Source organism: Meriones unguiculatus, chromosome 16, assembly GCF_030254825.1.
Source record: "Meriones unguiculatus strain TT.TT164.6M chromosome 16, Bangor_MerUng_6.1, whole genome shotgun sequence".
Classification (NCBI taxonomy): Eukaryota; Metazoa; Chordata; class Mammalia; order Rodentia; family Muridae; genus Meriones; species Meriones unguiculatus.
The window spans coordinates 11,750,109-11,763,880 of record NC_083363.1 but is presented as its reverse complement, the minus strand read 5'-3'; the positions used below and the strand labels follow the sequence as shown (position 1 = coordinate 11,763,880).

The following is a 13,772-nucleotide window of genomic DNA, read 5'->3' as shown; positions in this document are numbered from 1 at the left end:
AAATCTACTTCTGTCCCCCAAAGGCTCCTGGCACCTCATAATCCAATGTGTATTCAGTCCAACTTTAAGAATCCTGTAATCTGGTAGCTGGAGAGATGGCTCAGGGGTTAAGAGCATTGGCTGCTCTTCCAGAGGTCATGAGTTCAATTCCCAGCAACCACTTGGTGGCTCAAACCATCTATAATGAGATCCAGTGTTCTCTTCTGGCATGCAGGTGTGTCTGCAGGCAGAACATTGTATACATGATAAATAAATAAATCTTTAAAAAAAAAAAAGAATCCTATAATCTTAAAAGTTCTAATAGTGTTCTGGATATGATGGGCTATGCCCTGATTTCTAGTACTCAGGAGGCACAGGCAAGAGGGTCATTGTGAGTTCAAGGCCAACAGGTTTACATAGCAAGTTCTAGGTCATCCAGGACTACGTTGACAGAGTTTGTCCCAAAAATTAACAACAAAATAAAACAGCATTAAAAAGCCTAAGATAAGGCAAACTCATATCTATGAGCATCTATGGAATAATAATTATACTATAAAGTTATACATTATTTCAATATGCAACAGAAACACATGTACCAGGTGAATGTTGTAAAGCTCTTTTGCCAACTCAAATTATAGCTGCTCATTCTCTTATCATGGCTATGATGCTCTCTGAATCTCTTTGTAATGGTGCTTCACACTTTAAAATCTCTGGCTTCCTTGTCTACCATTTTAAAGGAGATTATTTTCAACCAAACAAACTGTGTGTTTCCCTGATCTTTTCCTGCTTCATTCTTCCCTCCTAGTTCTCCCTGTAGGCCTGGCTAGTCGAATCGAGCACTAAGCATGCCACAGAAAAGAAGCTATGCTGTCACAAAATTTAATCTGCTAAGCTAATAAGTTTTTATAAGTTCATTCTTGCTTGCTCTAAATTTTAAGGCATGGGAAGATTATAAGGCACATAACCTAGTCTAATAACAGTGTCTGTTCTCCTCTGGAACTGTATGTGTATAGTATTTACTCTCTGCATTTGCATGGCCAATCCCATGTGGGTAGTCTTTGTTCAGCAATGACCCCACTCCTAGTACTAAATTTATGCATTAATTGCTGGTATGTCACTGTTACAAAACAGCTAACATATCAACTCAAAAAGAGGAATGAGTTCTTTTGACTTGTGATTTCGAAGTATTTAGTCCTTTATTCCTTGGCCCAATGTTTTTGACAAATCCTCGCGATAGTGTGAGCATGCAGCAGAAAACAGTTGCATGTACCACAGTGGACCAAGAAAAAGATGGCAAGATAAAAAGTAGTGCCTTCTAAGACACATTCCCAAGGCCAATGGTCACCAGCTAGAACCACCACATAAATTCCCCATAGCCTCCAAAATTATGCCTGAAGTTGAACACTGAGCTTTCAAAACACAAGCTTCTAGGGGATGTTTCCTATTTACACCACTGCAATTAGTAAACAGAAATGTGTGATATAATTTCAGGTGGAATTGGTAAATAAAAAGAGCACAGCCTTAAACAGAACCAGGGAATCATGAGCACAAATTCAGAAAGTGGATGTCTGTCACACTGGTCTATCAGGAATAAAGCAAAGGTACTTAAGCAAAACTATCAGCAGTGTATGAAGCAGAAATGAAGAGTGAGTTCAAATTAGATAGAAGAGCAAGTCATTTTCAAGATCTGATATCACTGTGTAAGAAGTCTGAGTGTGTGTGTGTGAGGGAAAGCACAGACAGTTTTGACCAGCTTTTATGAGAATGAATTCTCACCCATGAGCTCTCACTCCCATGCCTCCTCTGGGTCTTTTGTTTTGTTTTGTTTTGTTTTGAGTTTTAGTTTTTGTTGTTTTTGTTTTTGTTTTTGACACAGGGTCTCACTCTGCATCCCAGACTGTCCTGGGACTCACTGTGGCCCACAGGTTGGCCTCTTCAATCACAGTGCTTCTTTTTCTTCGACCTCCCGGGCACTGAGATTGAAAGTGTGAGCCACCGCACCCAGCTGAGAGTGTTTTTATTTTTAAAGACAATTTAATAGAATGAAGACAGGGAGTTAGACCAGTGTCCACTGCAGAAAAAGTGGCTATAAAAGATGGAACTAAATCGGAATGTGAGTTGCCCACAGAATCGTGACTATGGTGACAGTTAGTTGTAGATAATTAATGAGTGAATAGGTGGGTGAGCATTCCCAGGCTTTGATAGCATAAATGGAAATAACTTTTCCAAAGCCTAATTGTAACACATGCCATTGGTTCATATTGAGTTGTATAGAGAAAGAAATATCCCATCACATTTTAACTGTTAGTGTATGGAACCATGAAGTTTTTTTTTTTTCCTTTTCTTTTCTACAAAGCCGTTCACTGTAAAAATCAGTTTATCTCCACTGATTCACTTTGCATTCATCCTGATAGACCAATCATTCATTTCAGGGTTTGCCTGCAAGTCGGGTGAGGTATAGAGTGGATGATGTGCAGTTTCCATACCCTGCCAGCATTTTTGATGTAGAAGAAGATTCCGGAAGAGTAATAACTCGTGTCAATCTTAATGAAGAGCCTACAACAATTTTTAAGGTCAGTGTGCCATTTTCTTTGTGATGTCTATTTGATATTTATCACTGAGGGTTTTGCTTAACAACTGTCAAGATGATTTTTCTTTACATTTTTCTCCTCTTTACTTTAAAAAAAAAAAACATTTCTCCTTGAAATTTAGAAAATGTAATTTTAAGTAAAAGAGTCACCTAATATTTTATATACTCGGCATAAGTAGATGCCGCTATTTAATCTTATAATAGAGTATATGCTTTTCCATAATCATAATATTCAATTTATACTCAATTATGGACTCTCAATACCAATCAGCATGTAATGCTGTTTTTCTAAATGGCTTTATAGTGTTCGGCTTTGCAAGTAAACCATTAGAGTTTTCTTTGTATTTCTAATGCCGCAATAGCAGATAGTTAGGCTGCTGCTGTGATTTTCTAGCAAAGAACGCAATTGTTCTGAAACTACTTGTGTGAATGTCATTTTATACCTGTGCACAAGCATAAATGCCCACAAGTATAATTGCAGAAGCAAATTCACACATTCTTGACAGATATTGCTTCTGGAAAATTTGGGGGAAAAAATTTCCTTTAACCTAGATTGAGTTGCTTTGTATTACTAACCTATAATTTTTGCAAGAACATACATCTCTGTGGAAATGTTTGAAATGCCTTGCCATAAATATTAGAACACTTCTTGGTATACTATGGTTAAGTGAGAGTACAAATTAATATTGCAGCCATGATGCATAGCTATCACCTCATGAGAATAAAATCTCTCTCAGTTTATGTATTTCAGTAAGTCCCACTGTGCAGTATATTATCGTGGTTTTATAAGGACTAATTGTTTTAAGAGGTTATGTAACTAAGTGTTATGTAAATATTGCAGATTGTATTCTCTAGAGAGAAACACTTCTGCTCTTTGAAGTCTGAGAAAACTCACTGGAATAATTAATTTCTCTTTATAAGTAAGCTAATTATCTTTTTGTTGCTGTACCATTGGATTTAACACCTTTTAAATAAGTGTGTTGGTGCTATGAAAGTGCGTTCCTTTTTCTTATAGGCGGTACTGAATGTAGAAAACCTTTTAGAATTACATAGATGCATGCGCTCCTAGGAGTTGGTTTTGCTTAATAGAGTTAGTAGCTGATTTGATTTTCTTTTTTTAACTGGCAAATAAAAATGACATAACCTAGCTGGATGTTTATGAAAATTAAGAGAGAGTGTGGCATATTCCAACATAGTATCTCTTTCCTTAAAGGTAGTAGTAAAACAATCACTTTTTTCCACACCTGGAACCAGGAGCAAAATAACAAAATCTTTGATGCAGTGTGCTGGCATTTCCTCCTGTTTCTAACCCGTATGTGGATCCTGTCACTGTTTCAGCTGGTGGTTGTGGCTTTTGATGATGGAGAGCCTGTGATGTCCAGCAGCGCCACCGTGAGAATTCTTGTCTTACATCCTGGGGAGATCCCACGCTTCACCCAAGAGGAATATAGGTATGAATTTTTATCAGGCTTCAAAACACTACATTTTTAGTGTGCCACAGAGGCACTCTTGAAACTGATCTGAGCTTATCAAGGATGTTGGCTTCTAGTTCCAGCTTGATTTTAAGATTAGAATGAAACCTTTGGCGGTTTACCATGACTGACGAGAGCTTAGTACGTGGAGTTCTTTAGCAATGATTCAGTGAATGGCTGACCCTTTATAAACCATAAAGAAGCTTTGTTAAAAGGTAATTGCGTAGCTCTAAGTCATTAACGAACCCAGTGGTGAAAAGAGATTTTCAGTTTTCACTGTTGCCAGTACAATGAGACCTCCGCCTCTGATGTGTGATCTACAGCTAAACTTTCCAAGTCATGTGGTGTGTGTCTGAGTACCATGTCATCTATGATAGCAAGGGCACTTTCAGCTCATCAATTGACAAGGCAATAATTCAGAATAACCAATGAATAACCAATGAGCCAGTCTAGAGAAATTCGGCAAGAGCTATAAAATTTCTTGAAGGTCAGAATCCCCCTCATATGCGCTCTTACACTGGCACTGGCTAGTTATTATTATTAACATTATTATTACTATTATTATTATTATTGCTATTATTACTATTATTATTTCTAAACTACCAATTTCACTGACAGACCCTCACTGCAGTTAGTATTCATATTCTACTAATTGCAAGGAAAGTCTAGTGACATCCGCATCATACTGATTTGAAGATGGTCGGGACTATCCCTCACAGTAGAGACAGATGGTCCATATCTATGAATCAGTGCCAACATCAGTTTAAGAGGGATGATGAAATATTTACCGGGTTCCAGAGAATTTAGGTAATTATGTCTCTTCTGAGACAAATTGGAAGTTGGAAGGTGACACCGATTGAGGCTCAAAAGCAAGAGAGATCTCTGATGACAGCGAGGTTCATCGTTTCTTTTTATTTGAACTTCAGCGCTTTATAGTTTAAAGTAACTACTTGAGAGTTTGGAGCTCCAGCAGGGGTCGAGGCAGTGGGGGGTGAAATAAATGAGGATAGACCTGGGGACATCTGCTACAAGAAATTTTTATCTTTATAATACTATAGCTCAAAATCAACTTCCATGACAGAACTCCTGGAAAATCCTCCAACGCAAGCACACTGACTGTAATCTAAAGTACACGTGAAACAAACAAAAGCCCGTGAATAATGTAGCTACCAGTCTATTCCCTCTCACTAGGCTGTTCTGGAATGCTTTGGCCCTAGGTTGCTATGGACACAGTTTTCTCCTACTGGAGAGGTTTGCCTGATGAGTTACTCTGGGTGTTTCAAGCACCAAGGTGGCAAATTCACATGGTTGTATTTTTGGTTTTGTTGTTGTTGTTGTTGGTTTTGTTTGTTGTTGGTTTTTTGTTTGGTTTTTTTTGCTGGTTTTATGTCAACTTGATAGAGGCTAGAGTCATTTCGGAAGAAGGAAACTTAATTGAGAAAATGCCTCCATGTTTTAAGCAAGCCTACAGGCTTTAACTTAATTAGTGATTGATTGGCGGGGGGGAGGGGGGGAGGGGAGGCCAAGCTTGTGGGTGGGACCATGCCTGGGCTGGTGGCCCTGGGCTCTATAAGAAAGCAGGCTGAGCAAGCCATGAGGAGCACAGCACCTCTCCATGGCCTCTGCTTCAGCTCTTGCCACCAGGTTCCTGTCCTGTTTGAGTCCATGCTTTGACTTCCTTTGATGATGGTCTATGAAAGAAAGTGGAAGTTGAAATAAACCTTTTCTTCCAGGGTTTTTTATGGTCATAGTATTTAATCATAGCAATAGAAACCCCAACTAAGACATTATATTTCTCCCCGTCTTTGCTGGTGCTCTCACAATAATGAAATTCTAGTGAATGAAATTCCCACTTTGCTTCTTCTGACTGTTCACCTTCATTCTAGTCCATCCTGGAAAACCCCAAGAGGGAAAAAACAACAACAAATAATCCACAGCTGATGTCGGAGTGAACATTTCCCTTTTAGTAAACTCCGGACATCCCAGCTTGGGGCTTGGCTTGTTCCCTCTTAGTTCCTGTGTGCCTCAGATCTCAGAGGATCATGTTGATCCTTGTCTCCTTCATCTAAAACCTTCAGGCTTTGAGGACAAGGTCATAATGAGAGTCTGAACATTGTTCGTTTAGCTTTCTTCCCTATGTGTCCTTCCTTGTTCGATACTAACTTTGAAAAACACAAATGTTGTGCTCAATAAATAATTTAGCATTATTCCCTACCGCGTCTGAATATAAATACCAGCTACAAATAGATTCTATTAATAAAGTGGTTAACTTAGAGAACAAAAAAAATAATTGCCAATTATCTGGTGCCACAATTAAGAGAAGTCACAAGACCTATAAGAGGGTTCTGTTCTGACCTTGAGGAAATTTCTAACTGCGACAGACCCTCCCTAGCTGTCTCAGTTCTTTGATGTTCTGAATCAGACAGAAGACTTGGCAGTCTTATAACTTATTGTTTATGGCTAGAATCCATGTTACTGTTGGAAGGGATTCAGTAGAATTCAGTCCTAAAAATGATGGCCTTGCTTTCTACTAGCACCCAGGAAAATTTGGGATAAAACAATAATAATGCAAATATGAGCAGAAGGTATTACTTCGATGATTGATGCCAGTATCCAGTGGTGATGTCTAGGCTCCTCGGGGAAAAAAGTCCTTTCCAACACATGACCACATTTAAAGATTTATCTCAGGAATTTAAACTGAATTCTTGTTAGTCATGGCAGCATCTCCCCCTGACCCAACTGTTTTGCATGTGTTGGAACTTCAACTTGTATCACTCAGTCTCCCAAAAGGGAAAATCAGAACCATGGATGACTGAGCAACTGAAAGCCACACGCTTGTCTCACATGTCAGTTAGTAGTGAGTGCCTCTCTGTTCGTGGCAGCCAAAAGTGGAGATTTCAGAAAGCAGTTACCCAGGGGCCTTCCCACTTCCCCTTTAACTCTATTTGGGCCCCAGCCTATGGGGTAGCACCACCAGTTTCAAGATAGGCCTTTCTACAGCAGTGAATCCTCTCTGTAATTACCCTCAGGTTCACACCCAGAAGTGTGCTCTCCTCATCTCCCAGGACACCTTAATCTAAACCAAGTGTAAAATAGGATCAAACATGAAATTATATAACACATGAATATGTTGACGCTTTATTCTGACCTCTATCCTCATCCTCACTCTCCGACGTTTCCCTAAAATAAAGATTTTAAAGAGCTTGAGGCACTTTGTTGCTGGAACGCATCCTGGCCTTGGAATCTTTCCAGATTCTTTTTCTTTTGTTTAATTATGTCTTATCCCTGTCCCTTTGCAGAGACCAAAGTTCAAGTAATAGTACCTACCTTGAGTGATATCAGTTATTAGGGAAGGACTGTGTGTGAGAGAGAGAAAGAGACACACACACACACACACACACACACACACACAGAGAGAGAGAGAGCTTCATATCTTTATTTAAACCATTTCTTACAATTTAGCTTTCATTTAAAGCTAGAATCACCTACTAAAAAAAAAAATCCGATCTCAAACTTTTCCCATGTCATTACTGGACCTGATAATTTACAGCTTGGTTAAACTTAAAATCCTTGCCACAAGGTTCAATATGCTGAATTTTTTTTTCCTTTTGTAATTTTTATTTTTATTTATTCTGTGTATATGTTTATGATGTGCAGTCCACATGTGTCATCGTGTGTATGTGTGGACAAATTTGTGAAATCGGTTCCCTCTTCTCACTTCTTTGTGGGTTTGGGGATCAAGCTCAAGGCAAGTACTTTGACCCTTTGAGCCACTTCCCTAGCCTAAGCTGTCTAAATCATTCATTTGCACAGAGCTTACCCCTTTCATTCTTTGAACCACTGTGAATGTTAGGAAGTTGTTCATGCATCAATACGGCAGTAATTATATTCATTTTCTTAAATTATTTCTGATTCATTCTTCTTGGAGCATTCAGCCATTTTATTATCCCCTCCGTATTCCAAGTAGTACGACTAAAACCGAGCTTAAGGCCTTACGTGAGAGTGTAATCAGCATTTTCTACTACTTTCTTCCACCCCTCTTCTTCTTCCCTTTTCTTTTAACTTAAATTTATTTTTTTATGATATATTCATTTTACATCCCAATTGTAGCCCCTCCCTCATCTCCTTCTGGTCCTACTCTCCCTCCCTCTTCCCCCCTATTCTCCTCCCCTGTTTCTCAGAAAGAGGGAGCCCTCCTCCCCTACCATCTGACCCAGCCTATCAAGTCTCATTAGGATTGCCTGCATCCTTTCCCTCTGTAGCCTTTCCATGCCCCCCCAACCAGGGGGAAGAGATCAAACCATGGGGAACAGAGTTCATGTCAGAGGCAGCCCCTGCTCCCCTGACTAGGGAACCCACATGGAGATTCATCTGCCTATGGGCTATGTCTGAGCAGGGGGTCTAGGTCCTTTTCACACATGGACCTTGGTTGGTGAAGGCCCTCATGGACCCAGATTTGTTGGCTCTTTTAGTGTTCTTATGGAGCTCTACTCTGCTCTGAGTCCTTCTATTCGCCTACTCTTCCTATGACTCCCAGTGCTCTACCCAAAGTTTGACTGCTTCACTGCCCTGCTGGCCAGAGTCTTTCAGAGGACATTTATGGAAGGCTCCCATCCTGTTGCCTCTCTTCAAATGCTTTTGGTGTCTACTCTATTTGACCTTCTGAATGAGAATTAAGCATCCTTCCAAGGTCCTCCTAGTTATTTAGTTTCTTTATGTCTTTGGATTATAGTATGATTATCCTGAAGAAGATATCAGAAGATGGAAAGATCTCCTATGCTCATGAATTGGTAGGATCAACATAGTAAAAATGGCCATCCTACCAAAAGCAATATACAGATTCAATGCAATTCCCATCAAAATAACAACACAATTCTTTACACACCTTGAAAGAATAATTCTTAACTTTATATGGAAAAGCAAAAAACCAGAATAGATAAAAGAATCCGGTAAGATAAATGATCTTCAGGAGGTATCTCCATCCCTGATCTCAAGCTGTACTACAGAACAACAGTAGTAAAAACTGCATGGTACTGGCATAGAAACAGAATGGTGAATCAATGGAATCGAAAAGAAGACCCATAAATAAACCCACACCCTTATGGACACCTGAAGGATAGCATCTTCAACAAATAGTGCTGGTCTACATGTAGAAAAATGCAAATAGATCCATATTTATCACCCTGCACAAAACTAAAGTCAAGTGGATCAAAAACCTCAACATAAAACCAGAAACACTAAATCTATTAGAAGAAACATTAAGGAAGACCCTTGAGTTCATTGACACAGGAGACAACTTCCTGAACAGAACACCAACAGCACAGGCTCTAAGAAAAACAATCAGTACATGGGAATTTATGAAACTGAAAAGCTTCCATAAAACAAAGGACCCTGTCAACAGGACAAAATGATAGCCTGCAGACTAGAAAAAGATCTTCACCAATCCTAAATCTGACAGAGGGCTAATATCCAAAATACACAAGGAACTCAAGAAACTAAAATCCAACAAACCATATAATCCAAATAAAACATGGGGAACAGAACTAAACAGAATTCTCAACAAGGAATATCAGATGGCAGAGAAACGCTTAAAAAAATGCTCAACATCCTCAGTCATCAGGAAAATGCAAATCAAAATAACTCAGAGATTCCATCTTACACCCATCAAAGTGGTTAAGATCAAAAACTCAAATGATAGCACATTCTGGTGAAGATGTGGAGAAAGGCAAACCTTCCTCCATTGCTGGTGAGAGTATAAACTTGTACAACCACTCTGGAAATCAATCTGGCACATTCTCAGACAATTGGGAATAGTGCTACCTCAAGACTCAGTTATACCATTCCTGGGCATATATCAAAAAGATGCTCCACCATACAACAAGGACATTTGCCCAACGATTTTCACAGCAGCTTTATTTGTGATAGCCAGAACATGGAAATAACCTAGATGTCCCTCAACTGAAGAACAGATACAGAAATTGTGGTACATTTATACAATGGAGTACTACACAGCTAATAAAAACAAGGAAATCATGAAATTTGCAGGCAAGTGGATAGAAATAGAAAAGATCATCCTAAGTGAGGTAACTCGGAACCATTAAGACATGCACGGTATATACTCACTATAAGTGACTTATAAAGCAGATATTAGCCGTATAATATCTGTAGGATAACAATACGACAACTTTTCCCTTTCAACCTGCTACACTAGATATGAGATTTAAAAAACATGGAGAGGAAAGGAAAGAGATCCCTGAATAAAGTCAGGGTAAGATAGGGGGCAATATTATCATGTGACTACTTCCTGCTGACTAGGAGTGTTTTGCTCCTTGAGGCAAAGTTGATCTTTACCATCAGGATATCTAATTCTTTTCTTCTTCTTCTTCTTCTTCTTCTTCTTCTTCTTCTTCTTCTTCTTCTTCTTCTTCTTCTTCTCCTCCTCCTCCTCCTCCTCCTCCTCCTCCTCCTCCTCCTCCTCCTCCTCCTCCTCCTCCTTCTCCTCCTCATCCTCCTTCTTTGTTTCTTCTTTGCACTGGACTGATAACAAACCATGACCAATAGCAACCAAAAGCAACCAGCAGCCAACAACCAACAATTCTCTCTGCCTCTTGGGCTCCTAGTCCCTTGTAATTGGTGTTGTTATTGATATGTGACATTTACATAAATTAGTATATATTAAGTATGTCCAACTCACTCATTTTAATATACAAACATATAAATAAGCCTGACTTTAATGTTTAAAGTCTATATTAATATCCATTAAATTTCCTCCTCTTTAGGACATTGCAGCCAGTCCTGATGAGACCTGATAAGCTAGGGTCAGATGGAAGGGGAGGATGACCTCCCCTATCAGTGGACTTGGAGAGGGGCATGGGAGGAGATGAGGGAAGGAGGGTGGGATTGGGAGGGAATAATTAAGGGGGTTACAGCTGGGATATAAAGCAAATAAAATGTAATTTATGTAAAAAATAAAAATTTAAGACAAATGGGATGGACAATGGAAGTAGGAGAAAACAAGAATCAAGACAGAAGCCTACCATAGAGAGCCTCTGAAAGACTACCTAGCAGTGTATCAAAGCAGATGCTGAGACTCATGGCCAAACTTTAGGCAGAGTGCAAGGAATCATATGAAAGAAGAGGGAGTTAGTAAGACCTGGAGAGGACAGGAGCTCCACAAGGACCAAATATATCTGGGCACAGGGGTTTGTCTGAGACTGACTCTACAACCAAACAATCATGCACAGATATAATCTAGAACCCCTGCTCAAACGTAGCCCATGGCAGCTCAGTATCCAAGTGGGTTTCCTAGTAAGGGGAACAGGCACTGTCTCTGACATGAACTCAGTGGCTAGCTCTTTGACCTCTTCACCCCCCACCCCTGTGGGAGGAGCAGCTTAGCTGGGCCACAAAGGAGGACATTGCAGGCAGTGCTGATGAGACCTGATAAGCTAGGGTCAGATGGAAGGGGAGGAGGACCTCTCCTATCCTTGGACTTAGAGAGGGGCAGAGAGGATATGAGGGAGGGAGGGTGGAATTGGGAGGGAATGAAGGAGGAACCTACAGCTGGGATACAAATTAAATAAACTGTAATTAATATAAAAAATAAAAATTAAAAAAAGAGAAAAAATACAAATTTAATTAATAAAATTCCTCCTCTTTGTTCTTTTAGAACTTTTTTCTAACTAATCATAAATACCTTGAAATTATATTATAGCTATCAAATAGTAAATTCTTGCAACAATAAATTTCCAAGGTAATTTATTAATAAACTTAAAAAGCAACAATCTCTTTAAAGGGAACACCCATGTGAAAGGATTACAAGTAAATTGGGGTCAGGTTAAGAAGAGATGTTGGCAAAACATCTGAACATCCAAGACTTTATTGTGTCATTGAAATGAACACCATCTATCTTGAGTGTGCATTCACATGACAATCAAGTCATCCTTAGGTTATAATCTAAACCTCCTCCCTCTATGTCCTCATCATTAATGGAAGTCTGACATGAGACACCCATTCTTCACACAAATACCACAGAAACACTGAAAGTGTGGTTCATTTATATCTCCGATGGCTGTAGCCTCAAGACTCAACCTAAACCACAGTATGTCCATGTTTGATGAGATGGTTTCTGTCTTTCAATATTTATCATCTCTTAGAAAGTTATTGCATTGTCATGAAAAATTCATTTAACATGTCTCTCCATTAACCTATGCCAAAATACTAAAATCCTAGTAGTAATTAAGGTTGTGCGATTGCCTGAGAATGGATTGACTCCTGTAGGTCAGGTATGTTAGCATCCTGAAGAATGACATTTTATCCTCATCTGAGGACGGCAGACTGAGTCTTGCATACACTGGGATTCACTTGCCTTCAGGTTGAGAGTAAATATCATGAAAAGGTCAACATGTCTAAGACAGTCCATGCAGTCCAAATGTGAATATTGATTTTGAGTGGAAAATGCAGTGTATTACTCAATTTTGAAAAAAAATTAGTCAAAGTCAATTATTCTTAAAATTCCCCAAAACATGATGCCTACATAGGTATAGCTTTGCTATTTATTTATAACAGAAATGTGCCAACTTTAATTGTTAAATATTTCAAATTTAACATTATAGACAATTAAAAAACATGTGCATTTTCAAGTATGATTTCTATGAAAATAGAAATTTAAATTTATAACTATATGCAAATAATAAAAAGATCAAATGTTTCAAATGTATCTTTGTTAATTTCTTATGTATTATGTTAACCCTAGAGAAATATTATTCTGGTTCTACTATTTTTTATTTTTAATGTATCAAACCCAGATAAAAGATAATTATACAGAAGAACATCCTGACATTTTCCAAGCTTCAAATACTCTTTACTAAAATATAACCTTCAAAATTTTTATATTAAAATTAAAAATTGGTATGTTGCTGATTAATGTGAATTAATTTCAGCACTAATGAGAGTATAACTTATATATAATTCATATTTAAATTTAATCTGAACAGCTTTTGTGTTGGGGATAGAAATAGTATAAACTTGATAAAGAATTAATAGTCTACCTTCTGATATGAAAATGAGAAAAATTATAATTTTTAATCAGCGATATCCATTTTTCATACTATATTTTTTTTAAAAAGTAGAAACAGTGTTTCCACAGAAGTTCAGTGGTTTTTCATTACCCAAGAGAATTGCAGTCCTGTTGTGGTAAGGGGCATTGGTACCACTCCTGGAAATCTCGATTTGTGGAGTTAAAGGCCTTTAACCAGCAGGGATAGCAGTGTAGGGAGAAAACAATTGAAGAGACTACAAAAATGATGAGGGATCTATGGAAACATCCAGCTCTAGAGAGTGCTATCCTATGGCTAAAGCTGCTCTGTTGTGATGTAGGCGATTCTTTTGCCTGTTTTAATTGTCATCTCAGAGGCTTACCTCCTCCACCTGTGAAGCTTCTAACCCGAATACTGTCTAATGTCTAATGTAGGCCTAGAATGTTTTCACCCTCTGAGGCTGAATAAGCTCACCCCTTCTTGTTCTTTCTGAGCTCATAGCTGGCTGGTTCAACTCAGCTGTTTTGGCTCAACCTCCTCTCCCAGATGACTTACTCAATCTGGCTTCTTTCTCGGCCTCTGAATTGCTCTGCTTGGCCTCAAACTAATGCCAGAAATCTGTTCTAATCTCTTGGCTCATTCTCATTCTCTGGCTTATTTGGTTTTTCACCTGAGTTCTCTATCTACAACCTG

At 38.7% G+C, this 13,772-nt stretch overlaps 1 protein-coding gene across 4 annotated transcripts in view; it reads left to right on the top strand.

Annotated features, from left to right (window-relative positions):
- The window catches only part of Pcdh15 (protocadherin related 15), a 1,462,904-nt gene that overhangs the window by 1,283,899 nt on the left and 165,233 nt on the right, over positions 1-13,772 (top strand). For all 4 annotated transcript variants that reach the window (XM_060369368.1, XM_060369370.1, XM_060369367.1 and 1 more), the window contains exons 24-25: positions 2,412-2,552; positions 3,908-4,020. In XM_060369368.1, coding sequence (XP_060225351.1) covers positions 2,412-2,552; positions 3,908-4,020 — 254 coding nt within the window. The remainder of the gene's footprint in view (positions 1-2,411; positions 2,553-3,907; positions 4,021-13,772) is intronic.